A 23,518-nucleotide genomic window follows, 5' to 3' on the forward strand; every position below is an offset into this window, starting at 1 on the left:
AAAAAAAAAAAAAAGACTGAAACCCCCATCCCCTTAGTCACATCTATATAAACCAGGTCCATAGTTTCCTACCTCCCCTGTCACACCCTCTTCCCCTCCACCTAGTATCATTATTATTTTTACATGAGAGCAGCTGAATAATTATATCAATGCCAGAAAGTCAACCAGAAATGTTTAAGTTATTCCTTTAGACCCTCAGAGTCTAGCCAACTACATACATCTTCTAGCTTGTCAAAGCCACATCCTTCAATTTACTCTCATCTTGACCAGGTACAACAACGGGTACTGTATACCATTTAATTTGAGTCTCTTATTATGACAAACTGGGATCGTTTTCCTTGGGTACCTCTAGATAAATCAGGATATAATGAAATTCTGTTATTATAGTTTAGTGGCCTCATTTCCCTAGTCTTTTTTTTTATATATAGTTGCCTTATTCAGGTAGGAGAGGAATTTTACAATAATTGGTCTTGGTACGTCGCCCATATTTTAAGCAATAGCTGGTATTCTGTGGGCCCGCTCGATTTGTGACATCTCAGAAAATAACTCCCTACCAAAGGTCTTAACAATCCATTCGAAGATGAATTTAGTTACCGATAGACCCTCCTCCTCAACTGGGAAACTGAAAGATCTAAAATTTTTCCTCCTAGCTCTATCCTGCATCTCCCCTATTTTAGACTGTAGAGACTTGAGTTCTTGGGTCATGTTCTTAATAGATTTTCCATTCTCTCCACCAGATATCTCCAGGACTTCAATTCTCTGAGAGTTAGGCCCCATGCACACCAACGTATTTTTACGTCTGCAATTCACCCGCAAATCTGCGGGTGAATTGCGGCTCCATTCATTTCAATGGACCCATTTACACGACTGTGGTTTCCACGGTCCGTGCATTGCCCAGGAGCCTGTACCGCTAAACAGAAAGGACAGGTCGTATTTTGCGGTCCAGGCTCATAGAAATGAATACACACTGCCATGTGCACGGCCCGCGATTTGCGGGTGGCCCACGGGTGACACTCCACGGCCGTCAGAGCCGCAAATCACGGCCGTGCACACCACTACGGTCGTGTGCATGAGGCCTTATCCTGAATGCCCTCCCTCATTTTATTCATGTTCATCCTCAAATTTGGTACCTCCTCTATGAGACCTCCCAATTGAATTGCCATATCTTTAAGGTGGTATTACACTTCTTTATAGCACCAATACAAAATTTCTTGGCATATTTACGGAGCGTATTGGCTGCGTTACCAGCTACCATCTTTCATTCTTTTTTCCTTTTCCCCTGGCAGAGATTGCTTTTGACCACCATAGTTTGAAACCTTGTCATACCAGTTCCACTAATACCAGGTGATGCCATTGACATTGAGGCTAGCAGTATGATCCCAGCAACTATATTCAGGCCTATGCTTGGATCTCTGGTATATCAATGTATGTTGCCAGTAATTCCTTTACGGACAAAGTTGTTGTAGCACGGTTTAGTTCGGTAGCCCACCCCAGATCAACCACGATTGCAAAAGAAAAAAAAAAGTCCTTAGACTACTATGCGAAACTGGGTGCAAACAAATAAACAGAGTTGTTAATTCTGGATACAAATGTCTATGGATAGTGCAGAAACATCTCCATCCATGTTAGAATATATGTCATATAGAGGAATATAACATATCAGCACAGAGAATCACTGCGAATACATGGCATTTGTGGTAGACTCACGTTCTTTGAATAAACTGTCCATGTCCCAGTACTTTAGAAGCCCAACAAGCAATTTGAGGCCCAGAGAGGAGGGAGATGGCAATCTACAGGTTTCTTCCACCGTGGACATAGGAGCTGTTACATCATCCAGTAATAGGTAGATGGAGAACGCAGGTCACCACTAAAGTCTTCAGGTCTCCAAGATCAGATGGAGCAGCCTGGTACCATTGTGTATCAGCTTCTGGTCATCGTGGGGAAAGGCAGCAGAGAATCGCTACCTATTCCCCAACGGTTAGTAAGCTCCGACGGCTAAGTGGGTGGCAAGTGGAAGAGGGTGTGGTACAGGCCAACGTGATGGCGCTAGTAAGTCATGACGCAGCATCCCCATTAACGTGACCATCAGCTGTCCCTTTGGTGATGTATCTTTAGCATTTGTAACTCCACCCTTTCCAAAAATGCAATGCCTGAGTTAACAATCACATCCTCAACGTCAGAGGTCTACCTGTCCCCACAAAAGAGCCCCAAATAATAGATCATCATTCATAAAAATTAACCAATTACCCTTCTATCGTCTTGTAAAGATGACGGAGGTCGTTTTATTTTTATTAAAGGAACAATTGGTAACCGAACATATACTTTTGGGAACTTATATGCCCACAATACAAATCAGGTTCAGTGACTCCTCAAATCATCAAATAAGCAGAATTCACAGAAGGGATCCCAACTATATGAGGGAATCTTCATTCATAATTTGAACCCACCAATAGAAACATCATCAGGTCACTGGGCCCTATCCTTTGCAGCTAGACGGAAAGTCAAGAGAACGTTCCAAGATCTGGGTCTTATGGCTATATGGAGTCTCCTACACCCCACTTCTAAAGATTTTACATATTTCTCGCCAGTCCATGTTTCTTATCAAAGACTAGATTATAGATTTTTCCTACTGTCTCTCTGTAAACAATCTAACATTGATCAGATTATTTTGTCTGATCACACCCAGATGTATCTGATCTTCCCTTATTCTAATTTACCTAAAAGATCACCAAACTGGAGGTTAAATGAAACCCTGATAGGCCCGACAAATCATATTACACAAATGCATGAGAAACTAAGAGTTCTTTCACATAAGTGATAATGGAGAGACTACTCCAGGTATAATGTGGAAAGAACATAAATCATTTATCAGGTCACAGAATTTCTCTGGGATCTTATGCCCAAAACTCTAGACAAGCGAAACTATTAGACCTCAACAAAAAATGTTGGCATAAAAAATCTTTACCACCAGATCACGGCCAACAATTAAGCTTCTTAAACTTGTAGATTAATAACCTTTTAAAACCTTAGCTCGGCGAAACGCTCGCTACTCTGAATATAAATACTACGCACACTGTGAGAACGCTACACAATTTATGTGGTCCTTAGTAAAGAAGCAGAAGTCTGCCTCCTATATTCCCTCCCTTTAATTACCCCACGGTAAAATATTGCTATTACGGAGAAGCTAGCAGCTCAATTTCAAGACTTCTACAATAAACTTTATAATAGTTCACTTTAGGACACTAAATAGATTGTTGAACAAAAAGTTAATGCGACCCAAGACTTTTTGCAATCCATCAACACCTTTGGATGGGCAGGCCCTTCTTGCCCATCCATTGACGCTTCTAGAAATAAAAGGGGTACTAAGGGCCTTCTCTAAGAGTAAGACCCTCGGACCGGATGCTTTGCTAAACATTATTATGCCACATTTAAAGATATCTTCATGTCTCAATTTTAGAGGGTGTGTAAGGATACTCTGCTTGCAAAGCGCTGCCTGATCACAAGTTACATGCATATATATCAGTTAAACACAAGGAAGGGAAGAATCACTCTCTAAAGTCATTTCCGACCCATTTTCCCACAAAAATAACAACTTGAAACTTTTTTGAAACGTTTCGCATTAAGATTGAAATCTCACCTTCCTCACCTTATAAATATGGAACAAGTCGGCACTATACCGTGACGAGAAGGGAAACAAAACACACCACGGCTGGTCCACCTAATACATTTAGCGAAACAAACCTTTATCCGTTAAGTCCTTCCAAGCACGGATGCCAAGAAGGCATTTAATAGAGTAAACTGGAAAATTATGGCCGCTACCCTATGCAAATTCAGCATTCCACTTTTTCTAAGGCTATCTTATATATGCATCATAACCCGTCTGCTTGTATCTTAATTAGCAGGGCTAAATTGATCCCGTTTTCCCCCCAAAAAAATTAAAAAAAAAAATCGCACACGACAGGCTTGTCCCCTCTTAACTTCTGTTTGTCCTGGTCATGGAAACTTTATTACAAGCAATACGGCAAGAAGTCAATATGCACAGTATTAAATTGAGAGAGCCCCATCATAAAATGGACAATGTGCTAATCATTATATCAAACCCTTCTTGTGCCTTCCCCTTTATATCCAACTTATTGCACAAATTTGGTTATATTTCTAACTTCAATATAAATTTGTCATAATCCCAAGCGCTCAATGTCTCTCTGAGTTTGGGCATTGATAAAGATTTGACTGCTGTTAGACAATATGCACAGACCACAGATTTAAAAATGAAATACTTAATAAGTGCAGACGCTCGATGGTTTAAAGAGAATTTTCTAAATTTCTCAGACACGGTCAAAAAGGTTCTAGACACCTGGAATATATATTTTTCAGCCTGGTTTAAAAGGAAGGCTAGATAAAACAATCAGTCATTCTCCCCAAACTACGATGAAGACCATGCCCATCAAGCTAAAACAACCCCTTTTTTGCACGATTAGAAAAATTATCATGCTCTTTATCTGGCGCTGTCAAATCCAGAACAGCAAAAATTCTGACCCACACATTTAAAACTGGGGGGATTGCGGTTCATGATTTATTGACCTATTACAAGGCAATACATTGCACTAAGATTATCCAGTGGCTTAGACAACCGTTAGCTCAGTTAGATATGCAAATGTAAAATTGTATTTCTCCTATACCTTTACATCCTATACAATTTATGCGCTAGAAACATAAAAGAACGTCATATAACTGACCCCATACTGTCTGACACGATCTAGACTTGGTAAAAATGTAACCTCAGGACTAAACTTTTCCAACAGCTTTCTCTGAGTATGCCGTTAATGGACATTTTATTTCATGCCCCACCATATTTCAATCAAAGTGTCTCTAAATCTCTTAGGGGCACAAACACTTCTTGGAGTTCAATGGTTGATCAATGGACGATTAAAACTTATGCAGAAATATCCGAAACTCCTGAACAACCCCATCTTATGCATTACTATCACACCAACTTTTTCCCCTGCAAAACACCCCCAATACTTGGATGCAACTCTCCAAACCATAGCCCTGGAGAAATTAGTGTTATAAGTACCCCCTCCTAAATATAACTCAAAACGATACAACATATTGGTCAAAGAAGATGCATTTCCATTCTACAGTACTCAGTAGGTGGTACCTCACCACAGTATGTCAACAAATGCTAGAGATGTCTAACCGAAATGGTTAATTTCATGGATATTTGGTGGAACTGCTACAAACTTTCTGCCATTTGGACAGCTGTATTTCAAAATATGAGTGGTATACTCAAACTGACCATGCCCTGTAACCCATCCACTGGTCTCTTAGGTAGGTCTTCTGCCACAAAACGTGACTGGAAATAACTCGCAAAAATTGGTGCCGATATGGTTAGCTGCAGCTAGGCTCCTTATCCCTACCTACTGGAAATCTACCGAGTCTCCCACTGGATAAACAAATGCAACCAAATTTCCAAAATAGAAGAAATTTGGAGACTCTAATTCACCACCATTTCCTTATGATACGGAAGCCTTGGGCGGACTTCAGGAAAATTGTATTGCAATAAATGTAGCAAAGTACTGGTTTATGTAATAGTAATTATTCTATAAAAGAATGTTTGTAGCAAGATGTCTGTATGGGAAGATCAAACTTATTGAACTGGTTTTGGGTTACACTAAACCCTTCTCTTACCCCCACTCTCGCCTCCCGTTTCCCCCTATTCCTCCTCCCTGTTTTCTCATAAAGTTTGCACTGTACTCTGTAATGATTGTTTCCTTTTTTTTATTATGTCAATACTATATCTTTTGAAACTCAAAGAAAGAAGTTAAAAAACATAAAAAAGAGTTAGTTGTTCTCAAAATGTCGTACTGGCTGAATTGCAAAAATGAAAGTGGCAACGTTGCAACCCTCAGTTTGCCGTGACCGCGACATGACAGCCGCAAGACATTTAAACTTGATGGATTTCTTGTGACTGGAGTGTCTTGGTTGCGGCAACGTACGCTTCACAACACTGCCACATAGACTTTCAATCCTGCCATGCAGCCAATACGACACTTCGATAACACAGCAAACTTTGGCCCTTAAACCAAGCCTATACGGGGCCCTCTTTCACCTGACTGGTGGCGGTACCAAAGATGGAACCCTAGCCTAAGAGAAAGAGAAGCAAAGGAGAATAGGCTTGCTTGGCTGTTTCCGTAACTGCTGTAGAGCATAACGGAAAGAGCCACGCACATGTGCAGGCAGCTCCTCACAGTGCCTCCATCTCGTAGCAGTCGCCGCTGGCTGACTTGTACTGTAAACGTAAAGTGTTAGTCATAAATGTCTTTAGCTAGAATAACTCTTTAAAGGCGTTGGCCCACAAAAAACAATCACCTATCCACATTATAGGTGAAAAATGTATGATCACTGGGATTCCCACCACTAAGTACAGTGCTCGGCTGGACCCTGAATGGAACGTTAGCGTGAGTGCGCTACCGCCGCTCCATTCAAACAGGGGACACGTGATCCCACTCACGTCACTCGTTCTAGTGATGGGTGGAGGTCCCAGCAATTATACTTTTATAACTTATCTTTTAAATTAGATGATAAATATTTTCCGGGAGCCAACCCCTTTAACTATTCACTCATCAAGTCAGTATTTAGTAGAGGTATTTTGGGCAACAATAAGTGTGAGTGTAACAACTACTAACTACTGTTAGTGTAAATGCAGTTGTGACAAGTCTGCTTTACCTCATATTGGTCTCCAGCACACAGCCTTGCAAATCCTGCAAGTCCTAAAATAGAGAGAGAAAAAAAATGAAATTAAAACTGTAGAACAAAAGATTGGGCATGTTGAAACTCTGCCTACTTTGATCTAATTTGCATAGCCAGGTTTAAAGGCAAATAACCACTTATGTAGGTTGAAGATGTGGCTATAATACAATTATATTCCTGGTACTTCAACTATAAGTCTTGCTGTACCTTGAAGAACCAACAGCATTATGTGCTGATGCAAGGGCAAGATGACAACTCTGCTTCAGACTTATTCTTACATCATCTCAGGATATTATATCATTCTAAGTTATGGACACATTGTAGGACGTCTGTTCAATTGAGAAGTGCAGCATTCTGCATGTGTACAGCGAAAAAACACGTGTCCATCAAATTCAACCAAGGAATGGCAGAGCATGTGGCTGTAGTAAAAAGGAGGGAGTAAATTTTAGAATGTTTCCGTCTGATCCAGAGGAAGGCAAAAAAGATCAATATTCAAACAAGAATACTTTAAAGAGGCTCTGTCACCAGATTCTCAAACCCCTATCTCCTATTGCATGTGATCGGCGCTGCAATGTAGATAACAGTAACGTGTTTTTTTTGTTTTTTTTAAAACGTTCATTTTTGGCCAAGTTATGAGCTATTTTATATATATGCAAATGAGGTTTGAAATGGACAACTGGGCGTTTTTTTTTCGTTATGTCCAACTGGGCGTGTATTGTGTTTTTAACTGTGCGTGTTTACATGTATGACGCTGACCAATCAGTGACCAGTCAGCGTCATACACTCCTCTTCATTCATTTACACAGCAGCGATGTGCAGCCACAAACACAGAGATTAACGTTAATCAAGTGTCCTGATAATGAATACACATGAAATCCAGCCTGGACGTCATGTGTATTCAGAATCCTGACACTTCTGAATCTTTTCTGTGAGATTTCCAGCAAGTGAAACGAAATTTCGTTTACCTCCGTAATCTCGCGAGATTTCGTTTCCCTTGCTAGAAATCTCAAAGAAAAGATTCAGAAGTGTCAGGATTCTGAATACACATGACGTCCAGGCTGGATGATCATGTGTATTCATTATCAGGACACTGCAGTAACGTTAATCTCTGTTTATGTGGCTGCACATCGCTGCTGTGTAAATCAATGTAGAGGAGTGTATGATGCTGACTGGTCACTGATTGGTCAGCATCATACACGTAAACACGCCCAGTTAAAAAACACAATACACGCCCAGTTGGACAGAACGAAAAAAAAACGCCCAGTTGTCCATTTCAAACCTCATTTGCATATATATATATATATATATATATATATAAAATAGCTCATAACTCGGCCAAAAATGAACGTTTTAAAAAAAACAAAAACGTTACTCTTATCTACATTGCAGCGCCGATCTGCTGCAATAGGAGATAGGGGTTGCAAAATCTGGTGAGAGAGCCTCTTTAAGTATTTACGTTGTTCCGTTCTAACAAAGCATCTAAACCTTTCTTGTAGCCATCAACTATTTCTGCTGTGACCAGCTTCTTAGGATACTATTCCACAGATTCACAGTTCTTATGGTAAAGAAGACTTGTCGCGTCTGGAAATGGAACCTATTTTTCTCAAGGCGGAGAGGGTCTGTACAAAACGGAGTTGTAATACAGCCGTGTGCATGAGCCCTAAGCTCTGATGTTTTTTCGAACCAATACTCACCCTTCATTTTAATGCGGAACTCCCCCAGCTGATTTTCTAGTTCACTCTCCAGTACACACATATTCTGTTGGAAAACAGAAGGATGAGAATTATCAAAAAATAGCTTAAAATATAAATTTTTGCATATAAACACCATATAACCAGGTAACAGAAATTAAAAGAAAAAAAAAGTCAGATTTTTCTGTGTAATTGGTATGAGAGGGCTTTCTTTGCGCTCTAATCAGACCAGGCAATAGGAAATAAAACATTTAAATGATAAGTACATAGAATTAAAGAACGTCTAAAAAAAACTAAAAACCTGTAAAAACAACATTTCAAACAATTTAAAGGTGAAAAAAATAAAATGGTGTTTCGGTTAAAAAAAATAAATAAATAAAAGTAGCTGAACTGTCGCAAAAGTTTTGATCGTTGTGGGGTCCCCAGCATTGCGGAAACGAAGGGGCAGAAGCGCTTCTATGTGAGCCCCTCTTTAGCCGTATGAGAGTCGATCACAGTCAAAGGTGCAGAGCGCTTCTGCCCCTTTGTTTCAGAGAAAGGGGGTCTCAGCACCCGGACCACCATAGATCAAAACTTGATATGTCTATATGACATGTAAAAAGTTTTGCAAAAGGTCAGTTACTCTTTAAACGCGAAATTTTATGTGGCAAAAAATGACAGAAAAAAATCCCTCCCCCTTAAATGCAAAAAAAACCCCTCACAAAGAATCCTCTGTGAAAAAGTTATGGTATTCAGAATGTAGTAAGGCAAAAATCGAAAATTTGCTGTCTTCTCAAGGGGTTAAATGTGAAGTCAAAATATTGTACCGGACAAATGGAACATGGCAAAAAACAAGAGGGGGGGGGGGGGGAGAGACTTACCGCTACAATCTTGAGTTTTCAGGCATAAAAGCATTGGAAAATATGTTTGGGCTGCACACCATGTTTATGAAGACCCTGCACCACTTTTTATTACATGACAACATTTGTAGAGAAAAAAGGGTCTTCTACTTGACTGATGAATATGGTACACACTGCATGGCGAAAAGATATCGGTGCACCGCTCACATGTTGCACCAGTATCGATAAATCTCTCCTATTAAATATTAACTTAATTTATGACGAGGGAATCGGTCGTAAGAAAATCACCTATTTAAATAAAGTTATGTGAAACGGGTTCTCTCATTTAAGACCGTGGTCCACATTTATTAACCATTCTTTGCGCCAAGAATTAGGTCAGTTTTTATCAGTCTTGCCTAAATGTGACATTTATTAACAAAGGGGGCGAGGTATCAGGACTAGCAATTGTTCAGACACATTTGCTATAGGGTGAAGCGAAAAATGGCAAATAAACAGGAGCACTTTCTAGACACCTATGGGCCGGCGTGAAGACTTGGCATGCAGCGAATACGATTTTAAGAGCATATAAATAAAAGATGGTATAGAATTATTAATTATTTAAAGAATTATTGATCTACGTGTTATTTAATTCGGAGGTTGGATTTTGAAAAGTAATTAGTAAAGTTATAATTATTACTAGAAAGCGGATGGATTCTTGAAATAAAACTGTGCATTTACAGATATAGGTAAAATTTTATGTAGATCTCACCTCGGTGTATTCTTTGTAACCTTTTCCAGCTTCGGTCATGCTCTCACGGGCCTCTTTGCTACTTGGAGAGGCTGAATAAGCCCTCACCATGTTATGTGCTCCATCTCTCAATCTACGCTGGATACAGTACGCTTCATAAACCTCATCTATCTGAAAAAAAAAAAAGGAAAGACAAATCTATGTGATGCAGGATCATATACAATCCAAAGATGCAATTTATTTCTTGATAATTATTTGCCATTCACATTTTTATCTCTCAGTTTTCCCTGGTTCACCTATACTGTATTGAAAAATCTACAAATCTGTCAAGGCTTCCATTTAGAACAGAAGCCACAACACCGTGCTGGATTCGCCACACAATGGATCCGAATTGTGCCCAACAGACACCATTGATTTACAATAGGTTCAGCCTTGGTTACTCTGTTGTATCCATCACTTTGACGACAAGAATACCACTGCATGCTTCACTATTCTTGCCATCAAAGGCTCTGTTCACACTTAGACCAGTCAGATTTGATGGGAGGCATGCAGCGCTATTTTTCATGTCAAAATAATGGACTCCACGATGGACGATTGTGACTGATCTGGCAGAGCGCCATGGCTACACAGATGTGAACAGAGCCTAAGAGCTACTTTTAAAAGTTTCTCTAATTTTCATGGCTACACTCCCTCACTTCCATAGGCAGTAACAAGCATGGAGGTTTAACTATATTTATCAAGACCATAAAATACCAATGATGGCCTCCAATGTATTGGTTTCTCTCAAAACATTGGCTATGCATTCTGAATGAATTGATAAAACATACAACTTTAAAAGTAAATATTGCAAGTATCTAAACAATAAACATATACAACTATTTAGTTAAGGCCCTGTTCACATCTGCATTGGGTCAGAACAAGTGAATATCGGACGCAATGTTTCCGTTGCACCACAGACACCACCATCAGATGATTGGATTGGTAGGGCACGGAGACCCCCACCGATCGCCAAAATGAAGCAGCAGAAATGCTTGGGTGAGCGCTGTGCCGCTTTATTGCTGATCGGCTTTCCTCGGAAAGCCGAGCAAACGTGTACGGGTTCAATAGAAAGTCTACGGGCCGGTACACCGTTCAGCTTTCCGAGGAAAGCCGATGAGAGACTAATTGGCACAGCGCTCAGCCGAGCACTTCTGCCACTTAGTTTTAGTGATCGGTGGGGGTCTCAGTGCTCTGACCCATACCAATCAAATGTTCTGACTGTGGTGTCCGTGGTGCAATGGAAACATTGCGTGACGTGTTAAGGTTTTTTTTTTTTTTTTTTTTAAGTAAAACCTTTGCACACATTTTTTTTTAAATAAAACAATGTATTATGGGATTTAAACCCCATCCTGACAAGCGGCGCATATATACGGCGCTGTTGGGAAGTGGTCCCCGTAAACCACAGTACAGGTACGTTGCTGTGATGGTGCGGGCTCAGTAGCGGTCAGCTATATATTACAGCTGACACCCTGCTGCAACAGCCAGTACCAGAGCTAGTCTTCGATCCGACCTATTAATCCCTCAGATGCTGCACTCAATAGCGTTCGCAGCATCTGAGGGGTTTTTAGCCAACCGACACAATCACTGGGGTGCCTATGGTTGGAATGGCAACAGAAAGCCTAACAATGGCCTCCGGGTCTGCCACAGTAGCCTATGAGGAAGTCTTGCTGTCAGTGTATGATATACAGCTCAAATATTAGGCAGGTAGTGAGGTGTATTAGAATAGCGATCAGTGTTGCAGGCCTTCAAGTCCCCTAGTGAAACAATACAAAAAAAAAAAAGTAAAGAAATCCGATATTGGCTTTTCTCCCATAAGTCTTTCATTATTGGGGAAAAAACCCCCCCAAAAACTATACATAATTGGTATCGCTGCATTCGTAACGTCCGAAACTATAAAACCATTACATAATTTATCCTGAATGGTGAACGCTGCAAAAGAAACTTAAAAAACGCCAGAATCGCTGTTTTTAGGTCACATATCCTCTAAAAAAATTTATAAAATGTGATCAATAGAGTCACATTTAACCCAAAATAGTACCAATAAAAACCACCATGCAAAAAAAAATAACAGACACAGCTTAGTCTAAAATCTATAGCTTGTCTCGCAAAAAAAAAAAAAAAAAAAAAAAAGTCCTCACACTGCTCCATCAACCGAAAAAAAAAAAAAAGTTAGGGCACTAGTAAGGCAGTGATAATAAAAACATCCCTATGTGCAGGCCGAAGAAGAACATTCGTTCAGTTACAGGAAGTGGTTATCAAGGCCGTAATATTTAGGAAGCAGGAAGTGAAGGGACATAGCACATCTGCGAGGGTGCCCGTATAATACCAGGGCAACACTTTCCCAACAGAATTTCACTACAAAAGAAGAAGTCCTAAAAAGGGGCAGAGTGTTACAAAAGGGGATAAGAAAGGACACTGTGCGACACTGGCCTGTGCATAACGGATTGCTTCACAGTAGGGCTGGGCGATTAATTGAATTAATTTGATTCATTTGCCCTCGAGGGCTCTCATGATTCTGTTTAAGGCTGGGTTCACACGACCTATTTTCAGATGTAAACGAGGCGTATTATGCCTCGTTTTACGTCTGAAAATAGGGCTACAATACGTCGGCAAACATCTGCCCACTCATTTGAATGGGTTTGCCGACGTACTGTGCAGACGACCTGTTATTTACGTGTCGTCGTTTGACAGCTGTCAAACGACGACGCGTAAAAATACAGCCTCGTCAAAAGAAGTGCAGGACACTTCTTTGAACGTTTTTGGAGCTGTTTTCTCATAGACTCCAATGAAAACAGGTCCAAAAACGGACGTAAAAAACGCCGCGAAAACGGCGCGAAAAACCCCGCGAAAAATGCGAGTTGGTCAAAAAACGTCTGAAAAGCAGGGTCTGTTTTCCCTTGAAAACAGCTCTGGATTTTCAGACGTTTTTGGTCACTACGTGTGCACATACCCTAACAGAATAGTTGAATCGATTCTTTAGTGCCGTTGTGTTGCAGGAGGAAGCTCCGTCCCGCCGCCTCGTCACTGCCTGATCTGCCGCGTTCGGTCTCCGATTCCCCATGGAACAGCAGTTCCGTGGGGAAGCAGAGACTCCTAGTATATAGCCACACCGCCCCGCTGTAGATAGCACCCCCCCTTGCAGATCCAACCATCACCATCCCCCCTATGCATATCCCACCTCCCCCCCTTGTAGATCACACCCTCCCCCCCCCCCAGAGCTTTGACCGGGGATTCAACTCCTAGTGGCAGCTACAGCGGCACGATCTGCAAGGAAGGGTGGGGCGAGAGTGTGCAATCTACAAGGAAAGAGGGGTGCTATCTGCCAGAGGGTGTAGCACTATCTACATGGGAATTATATTGGGGATGGCACTATGGGCACGGTCATTGTATGTGGGCACTGGCATTAGATGTGGGTACTGGCATTCAGGGCCGCCATCAGGAATTTCAGGGCCCCCTACAGCTACATTTTCTGGGCCCCCCTACCGTGGCACCGCCTGTTAACGGTACTCCGTCCAGCACTATATCATGGTACCCAGGGCCGCCATCAGGGGGGGTATTAGGGGTACTGATTCGAGAGGCCCGGCCAAACCTAATTGAAAGGGGGGCCCGGCAAACTGCCGCGACTTGCCTTTGGTAGAAAAAAAACAGGCCCCTGCAATGGGGCCTGTTTTTTTCACCAAAAGAATGTCATGAGCTGCGGGCCCCCCTTTCAATTAGGTTTGGCCGGGCCTCTCACATCAGTACCCCTAATACCCCTCCTGATGGCGGCCCTGGGTAGCATGGGGGTCGTCATGGGGGCCGTCAAACACCGCCGCCCGTGCGACCGATCGCGCGCACCCGCAAACTCCCGCGCATGCGCACCCGCAACCGCCTGGAACCGCGCACCGAATTTTGAGGCAGATTTTGACCTGCCCACACTATCTTGCCCCGTTTTATCTTTGCCCGCGGCGATTGAGGACAGCAGACAAAAAACGCAGCGAAAAATGCATTTTCTGCCTCCCATTGATTTCGATGGGAGGTCAGAGGCAGAACCGTGGCAAGAAAGGACGTGCTGCTTTTTCTTTTTTCCGCGACTGGCTCCCATTGATTTCAGATTAAATCAATGGGAGGCGGTTTTGGAAGTTGTTTGGTGCTGATTCTGACGCAGTGTCCGAGTCAATATCAAGGCCCAAAAACTCTGTGAACTGGGCCTTATTGTTAGGGCTTATTCAGACGAACGTGTAATACATCCGTGCAACGGGCGTGATTTTCACGCGCCTCGCACGGACCTATTTTACTCTATGGGGCCGTGCAGACTGTCACTGATTTTCACGAAGCGTGTGTCCGTTGCGTAAAACTCACATGTCCGATATTTGTGCATTGTTCGAGCATCACGCACCCATTGAAGTCAATGGGTGCGTGAAAATCACGCCCAGCACTTCCGCAGCCGTATAAACTATGAATGAAAACAAAAGCACCACGTTCTACAAACATACAAACAGAGTGTCATAATGATGGCGGCTGCGCGAAAATCACGCAGCCGCGCATCATACGCTGCTGACACACGGAGCTGTTATGGACCTTTTGCATGCGCAAAACGCCACGTTTTTGCGCGCGCAAAAAGCACACGCTCGTGTAAATCCGGCCTTAGGGTAGGAACACACTAGGCATGAGCACTGCGGATTTTATGCAACACATTTTATTGTGGAAAATCCGCAGCGTATCACAGTCGCAGCCGAGTGGATGAGATTTGAACAAATCTCATTCACACGCTGCAAAAAAAAATTGACCTGCAGTGTGGCCTTTTAAGCCGCAGCATGTCAATGTATGCTGTGGAATCGCTGCTCCTCTGTTGCGGAAATGCTGCGGTTCTGCCGCACACTAGTGGGAGTGGCTATTATTATTTAAAGCACCTGCTCGCCCTTTCATCAGCATTTCTGGCCTGGCTGTGTCCATTTGTAAGTATGGCCTTTGTCGGTGTTTTTGTATATGTCCCTGTGTTTTTATCGGTTCTGTTTGTGCATCAGGAACGTTCTGTTCCAGTTTAGGAGTTAGGGACTCGCAAGTCTGGGGATCCTTGTCGTGGATTGCGAGCTTGCGTCCTTTTGGCCAAAATGATTACCAATACCCCAGGTATTTTTCATTATTATGTATATTCGCTTCTCTTGGACACAGCCGGGTCTTTGATGCTGGGAGAGCATGGTGTGTTGTTGTTTGGCATAGCAAGCAGGGTAGCCCGCTCTATGAATTATCAAGGCGTCACAAATAGGCTTCTACCTGGCTATACACGTTGTGCCTCATGACGTACACACTATCCCTCCATGTTTCACTCACTTGCACCCCATTATCCATTTATTTCTATTGAGGCACTTCATTTATTACTGCCCCCTATATTTCACTTATAGTATTACACTTGCACACACACTATTCATTCATTATTTCTTAGTACACTTCCCATGCACCACACACCACTCCCCTCAAGACTAGTGGGAGTGGCTATTATTATTTAAAGCACCTGCTCGCCCTTTCATCAGCATTTCTGGCCTGGCTGTGTCCATTTGTAAGTATGGCCTTTGTCGGTGTTTTTGTATATGTCCCTGTGTTTTTATCGGTTCTGTTTGTGCATCAGGAACGTTCTGTTCCAGTTTAGGAGTTAGGGACTCGCAAGTCTGGGGATCCTTGTCGTGGATTGCGAGCTTGCGTCCTTTTGGCCAAAATGATTACCAATACCCCAGGTATTTTTCATTATTATGTATATTCGCTTCTCTTGGACACAGCCGGGTCTTTGATGCTGGGAGAGCATGGTGTGTTGTTGTTTGGCATAGCAAGCAGGGTAGCCCGCTCTATGAATTATCAAGGCGTCACAAATAGGCTTCTACCTGGCTATACACGTTGTGCCTCATGACGTACACACTATCCCTCCATGTTTCACTCACTTGCACCCCATTATCCATTTATTTCTATTGAGGCACTTCATTTATTACTGCCCCCTATATTTCACTTATAGTATTACACTTGCACACACACTATTCATTCATTATTTCTTAGTACACTTCCCATGCACCACACACCACTCCCCTCAAGACTAGTGGGAGTGGCTATTATTATTTAAAGCACCTGCTCGCCCTTTCATCAGCATTTCTGGCCTGGCTGTGTCCATTTGTAAGTATGGCCTTTGTCGGTGTTTTTGTATATGTCCCTGTGTTTTTATCGGTTCTGTTTGTGCATCAGGAACGTTCTGTTCCAGTTTAGGAGTTAGGGACTCGCAAGTCTGGGGATCCTTGTCGTGGATTGCGAGCTTGCGTCCTTTTGGCCAAAATGATTACCAATACCCCAGGTATTTTTCATTATTATGTATATTCGCTTCTCTTGGACACAGCCGGGTCTTTGATGCTGGGAGAGCATGGTGTGTTGTTGTTTGGCATAGCAAGCAGGGTAGCCCGCTCTATGAATTATCAAGGCGTCACAAATAGGCTTCTACCTGGCTATACACGTTGTGCCTCATGACGTACACACTATCCCTCCATGTTTCACTCACTTGCACCCCATTATCCATTTATTTCTATTGAGGCACTTCATTTATTACTGCCCCCTATATTTCACTTATAGTATTACACTTGCACACACACTATTCATTCATTATTTCTTAGTACACTTCCCATGCACCACACACCACTCCCCTCAAGACTAGTGGGAGTGGCTATTATTATTTAAAGCACCTGCTCGCCCTTTCATCAGCATTTCTGGCCTGGCTGTGTCCATTTGTAAGTATGGCCTTTGTCGGTGTTTTTGTATATGTCCCTGTGTTTTTATCGGTTCTGTTTGTGCATCAGGAACGTTCTGTTCCAGTTTAGGAGTTAGGGACTCGCAAGTCTGGGGATCCTTGTCGTGGATTGCGAGCTTGCGTCCTTTTGGCCAAAATGATTACCAATACCCCAGGTATTTTTCATTATTATGTATATTCGCTTCTCTTGGACACAGCCGGGTCTTTGATGCTGGGAGAGCATGGTGTGTTGTTGTTTGGCATAGCAAGCAGGGTAGCCCGCTCTATGAATTATCAAGGCGTCACAAATAGGCTTCTACCTGGCTATACACGTTGTGCCTCATGACGTACACACTATCCCTCCATGTTTCACTCACTTGCACCCCATTATCCATTTATTTCTATTGAGGCACTTCATTTATTACTGCCCCCTATATTTCACTTATAGTATTACACTTGCACACACACTATTCATTCATTATTTCTTAGTACACTTCCCATGCACCACACACCACTCCCCTCAAGACTAGTGGGAGTGGCTATTATTATTTAAAGCACCTGCTCGCCCTTTCATCAGCATTTCTGGCCTGGCTGTGTCCATTTGTAAGTATGGCCTTTGTCGGTGTTATTGATGTAATCTGAAATCAATGGGAGCCAGTCGCGGAAAAGAGAAAAAGCAGCACGTCCTTTCTTGCCACGGTTCCGCCTCTGACCTCCCATCGAAATCAATGGGAGGCAGAAAATGCATTTTTCGCTGCGTTTTTTGTCTGCTGTCCTCAATCGCCGCGGGCAAAAAACGCAGCAAAAAAACGCGGCAAGATAGTGTGGGCAAGACAAAATCTGCCTCAAAATTCTTTAAGGAATTTTGAGGCAGATTTTTTCGGCCTGCAAAATACTGTGTGAACAGGGCCATACTTAAACAGCACTTTGAGACACTTTACTCACCGTGTCAGAAGAGCTGCTCCCAGTCCAGTCCTCTTCAGGCGATGTCTTCGGTCCAGACGTCGTCCTTCACCTCCAGGCTCCAGAAAATGGCGGGGATCGTAGAACTGCCGCCGCGCAAGAACTAGACTCCTCCCCCTCTCCTTACGCAGCTACGCTCTGGAGAAGGGGGAGGCGGAGTCGGACGAGGAGGCGGAGTCGGACGAGGAGGCGGACAAGGAGGACGAGGAGGCGGAGTCGGAGGCGGGCCAGCAGGTAAGTACACCGGGCGCCGCTGTCCTTCCACGTCGCTGTACATGTGTTGCTCCCTCTCGGCGGCGCGCGTGGGCGCGCGCTTGCGGTCGTTCGCGGTCGTAGGCGCTCGTACGCGCGCAAGCGGGCGGTGTTTCGCGGCGCGGCGGCGGTGATGAGAGGGGGGGCCCGCAGCTCACGACATTGTTTTGGTGAAAAGAACAGGCCCCATTGCAGGGGCTTGTTTTTTTCTACCAAAAGCAAGTCGCGGCAGTTGCCGGGTCCCCCTTTCAATTAAGTTTGGCAGGGCCCCCTACATTAGTACCCCTAATACCCCCCTGATGGCGGCCCTGCTGGCATTACATGTGGGCACTGTGGCACGGATGTGGGCACTGGCACTATATGTGGGCAGTGCAGCACTATGTGGGCACTATCTACAGGGACATAGTGGCACTATCTACATGGGCACTGTGTCACTATGTGGGCATTGTGGCACTATCTGCAGTGACATTGCAGCATTTATTTATTTATTTTTTTAAACGACCATGAGAAAAGGACAGATGGACTGGAAATGGATGAGAATTTGGAGACACTGATGCAAAATGGACATGAAAAACTGACAATTGATCAGTTTTTAATGGCCATCTTTTTTCACTGTCGTGTGGATGGAACATAAATGACTATGATACCAGGAGTCCCATTCACATGTACCGTGGTTGGGAAATCCGGTGGGCACACTGATCGTTTTTTACGTTCGTGTGAATGGGGCCTTAATGTAATTTATTTAATTTTAATATTTATTTACTGTTAGTGCAAGCAGTATATAATAGATTATAGATTCTGTTAACCTGTTCCCTGCCGGGAACCCAGTTATATAGAAATTTCTCCAATTGTATTTATGATAAAAAAATAAAAATAAATATTTGCAGAGGTTAAAAGTTGTGAAGTTACGTACAATAATTATAGCACTATATGTTAAAAAGTTATTTGTATAGAGAAAATTTGATAAATTATCTCTTGGTATTACTGTTCAATAAACAGAAAAAAAAAAAAAAAAAAAGATTCAAATCGAAAAATGTCCAGTGTTGAAAATAGTCTAGATTTTCTTTTTTTACAAAATCGCCCAGCCATACTTCACAGCGTAGCACACACCTATGGATATCTGTATTATTTACCCCATTATTATACCCTCTTATTATGCCCGGATGTTGTCCGCACATATAACATATACCCCCACATTATAAACTGAAATACCAGAAAAAAAAACTAAAAACTACTTCCAAGCAAAATCCACGCTCTAAATGGCGGTCCCTCCCTTCTAAGCCCTACAGCAGTTTATGTCTACATATATGGATTTGCCATACACGCTTAATAAAATTATGGGGTAAGATTCTCCAGTGGCACAAGCTGGGCACAACATCTTGTGCGCTAAAATGGGATATCAGTGGAAAAAATTGCAATTTTCACTTTGCATCATCCACTGCGTATTCATTTCTGAAAAAAACCTGTGGGGTCTAAATTCTCACTACACCCCTTGATAAATGCCTTTAGGGGTGTAGTTATTAAAACGGGGTCACTTTTTTTTGGTACATCACGGGTTTTGCAGATGCGACATGGCGTCCACACACCATTCCAGAAAAATCTAAGCTCCAAAAGATAAATACCGATCCTTTTCTTCTGAACCCTCCCATATGTCTAAACAGCAGTTTATAAACACATATGGGGTGTTACCATACTCTGGAGAAATTGCTTTACAAATGCTGGGGCTTTTTCTTCTTTATTCCTTGTGAAAATGAAAAATGTTGATCGAAAATTACATCTTATTTGAAAAAAAAAACAAAAAAAAACATTTTACATTTTCACAGCTTAATTCTAATTAATTTAACAAAAAAAACCTTCCAGAGTCAAAAATCTCACTATACCCCCTAGATTAATTTCTCAAGTGGTATAGTTTCCCAAATAGAGTCACTTTTGTGGTGTTTCCACTGTAAATTGTAGCTAGGAAGGTGGAAAGAGGGGAAAAAATGTGTTTCTGTAGAAAGTGACATAAAATAAAAAAAAACTTAATGAATAAATGTGATTAATGAAAAAATCCAATGTAAGCATATAGTATCAAATGCAGATGTCCCCCAACTCTGCACTTGGGACGGATTAGTCCATGTGTTGAATAGATACTCTGCAATAGTATTGGTTGGACAAGGCACATTGGTGTGAGATGCTTCTAGTGTATATGGATCACTTGTCCCTTATTCAAATTGCTGCGGTAGAGCCACAGGCGCAAGGAGAAATTCTGAATATGTGGAATGGTGATAGTAACAATGGAGTATGAAAACTCCAGTTTGTTGTAGGGTATTGATTGTGAATTGATGGAGTTATTCACTGTATACAGTCTGTGCACCACTAATAGGTATGAATTACATTGTCTTCATACATCACCGCCACTCTATCATCATGAGTAGATTGTGTGCTGGATTAAGGAGCAAATAACCCCTATTGTGCCAGAGTATTAAATATTGACACCTTGTGTGTCTGAGCATCAGACATTCCAAAAGATCACCTATATATGCATTGGCGCTTAGAAAAGTGACCGGCTAAATTGAAAGAATTATTGCCATGCTATTGTTTACAATAGAGCAGAGTCTCTCCACCGGGCTTTAAGGTTAAAGCCCAGTGGTGGAGAGGCCCCGCAATAGAAGCAGTGGTGCATGTGACCGGCAGCAGTGCCGTCTGTGTTACGAGGAGCACAGAGGGCAGCAAGATGGAGACCGTGGGCTGGAAAAAGCCGTTCTGAGTGAATTGTCAAGCGGCCACCTACACTCAGCTGTTGCGCCACAAGTCCCGCTGCGGGGTAAGTCTACAGAACAGTGAGCGCATGCGCCAGAAACCCGCTGTGTGGTTAACACAGAAGGTTGTAGCCTCTCAGGCTGTGTCTAAAGATCAGGCACGGTATAATCATATTCGTGGAGGTAGGATGAACATCTTATTGCAGAGACTTAACACTGGATTTATTAACAAAAGTGCCATTCATTCATATATATATATATATATATATATATATATACATACATACACACACACACACACACATACATACATATATATGCACCCATACATAGATATACATACACAGATGTCGGGAATGGGTTAAAGGTCCTTTTACACTGGCAGATATAGGACGCTAAACGAGCGCCGAACGACGATACCACAAGTTGATTGGCCTTTATTTAGCTCCATTTACATGGAGGAATGATTGTATTCATACAGCCGCGTCAATCAGAAATAAAAAACAAGTTATGGCTGCTGAAATGCAAAAACGAAAAATAAAAACCGTAGCTGGTCATTAAGGCCTTTTTTAGACTTGACATTAGGGGTTAACGGCTATGCACACCTTTGAAACGTTATATATATATATATATATATATAAAAAATAAAAGTGTAGTAGTGTGTTTGTGTGCGTTTATTAAAAAAATTATTAGAAATTTTCACCACACTCGACTTCATTATGGAGAAGATGGAAAAACACCTTTAACCCCTGGACCAGCCAGAGCCATTTTTCATCTTTTTAGTCCCTACCTAGGCTCTTTTTTTTTCCAGAATTTGAAGAATTGTAGTTTTTAATTGCACCTAAGAAAACGGACCAAAAATTCTTTGTAGGGTGGAATTGGAAAACAATTGCGATTCCTCTCGTTATTTGGGTTTTTATCATTGACTGTGCGGCGAAAGCAACATGTTAATTTTTTTTCTGCACGTGCACACACACACACACACACACACACACACACACACACACAGACACAGACACACAACGGTGATTTATTCAACTAACATCAGACAATGCAACGTTTCAGTCCTGCAATAGGGCCTTTCTCAAGAGAAAGGTCCTATTGCAGGACTGAAATGTTGCATTGTCTGATGTTGGTTGAATAAATCACCGGTTTTCCTACATTCTATTGGAGTGCTGCAGGACTAATTAAGCCCTGCTTCTGCGTCTAAAATAAAAAGCTTCACATTTAAGAATTATTTGCAACAAATACATATTTTATATAAAATGACAGTTCTTCTATACAACCGTAATGCAATTAATGAACAAAAGTACTAACCTTACTTGTGTGAAATTCTAATTTACGTATAAACCGTTCAATGGACTTCACTTGCTGTGTGGGAAAAATAAATAAAATAAACATTTTAGGAAATATATATATATATATATATATACACACACACACACACACACACACATATATATATATTTTAAACTTATAATTCATTCTGGAAAACAATCATATTTGCATAGGCAATATCCAGCGGGTCTCAACTTAACCAGATCCATACCTGCATCGTAACACTGAAGTACTGAAGCCTGCAGAACCCACTACATTATACCCATACCGGAACTGTAAGGCTCTGTTTACACTACATAAGTGTAGCAGACTAAATGTGTACTGACAGTCGCCAAATGTATGCCAAAAAGACATTATATTGGGATACGTCTGGCTATTGGATGTGGTGTGAGCATATCCTAATAAATATTCCTGAAAACATACTAGAGATTTCATTATTCACTATGGCCCCATGCACACGACCGTAAAAACTCCCGTAATTACGGGCCCAGAAACTTCTATTGGCCACGGGTACCTCCCCGTATGCTTACGGGAAGGTGCCCGTGCCGTTGAAAAAGATAGAACATGTCCTATTTCAGACCGTAATTACGGCACGGGCAGCCCATAGAAGTCTATAGGGCTCCCGTAATTACGGATGACTACGTGTGTGCACCCGTAATTACAGTAGCGTTGCTAGGCGACGTCAGTAAATAGTCACTGTCCAGGGTGCTGAAAGAGTTAAACTATCGGCAGTAACTGTTTCAGCTCCCTGGACAGTGGCTACCGATCACAATATAGATAAAGCTGTAAAAAAAAATAAAAAAAAAAAAAGACGACCTTCATACTTACCCAGAACTCCCTGCTTCTTCCTCCAGTCCGGCCTCCCGGGATGACGTTACAGCCCATGTGACCGCATGGACTGCCGCGTCATCCAGGGAGGTCGGACTGGATGTCAAGAGAGGGACGCGTCACCAAGACAATGGCCGGGTAAGTATGAATTTCTTTTACTTTTATTACGGAAAGGGCTGTCCCTTCTCTCTATCCTGCACTGATAGAGAGAAGGGCTGCCGATTACTGCAGTGTAATTTTGCAGCCAAAAACGTGCCCATAAATACGGGTTGAATACGTGTGACCAAGGACTCGTATTTACGCCAGTATTTACGGGTGGACAAAAATACGGTCGTGTGCATGGGGCCTATGTCTGTGTATTTAAATGCTTCTAGTGGTATCTCCACACTATAACCCCAACATCTTGCCAGGCTCCACTGCACATCTTTAGCTCTACTTCCACCATTCTGTATTGGGCAGCTAAAAGCTTTGTGTCATTTTTCTGCTCATGTTCACCTGACACAAATAAAAAAACCTGTGAGTATTTAAGGATTCGGGAAAACGGGCAAAAATTGTACTTGTTAAAATAAGTGTGAATAGCCCCATATACACGTGAAACAGCGGTTTAA

General features: G+C 42.2%; 1 protein-coding gene across 9 annotated transcripts in view; it reads right to left on the bottom strand.

The window, feature by feature from the left end:
* Window positions 1-23,518, bottom strand: part of RIPOR1 (RHO family interacting cell polarization regulator 1) — a 270,159-nt gene that overhangs the window by 68,100 nt on the left and 178,541 nt on the right. For all 9 annotated transcript variants that reach the window (XM_075837475.1, XM_075837472.1, XM_075837471.1 and 6 more), the window contains exons 6-9: window positions 22,062-22,115; window positions 10,029-10,178; window positions 8,445-8,508; window positions 6,727-6,770 (exon numbers count right to left, since the gene is read on the bottom strand). In XM_075837475.1, coding sequence (XP_075693590.1) covers window positions 6,727-6,770; window positions 8,445-8,508; window positions 10,029-10,178; window positions 22,062-22,115 — 312 coding nt within the window. The remainder of the gene's footprint in view (window positions 1-6,726; window positions 6,771-8,444; window positions 8,509-10,028; window positions 10,179-22,061; window positions 22,116-23,518) is intronic.

Source organism: Rhinoderma darwinii, chromosome 9 (genome assembly GCF_050947455.1).
Source record: "Rhinoderma darwinii isolate aRhiDar2 chromosome 9, aRhiDar2.hap1, whole genome shotgun sequence".
Lineage (NCBI taxonomy): Eukaryota > Metazoa > Chordata > Amphibia > Anura > Rhinodermatidae > Rhinoderma > Rhinoderma darwinii.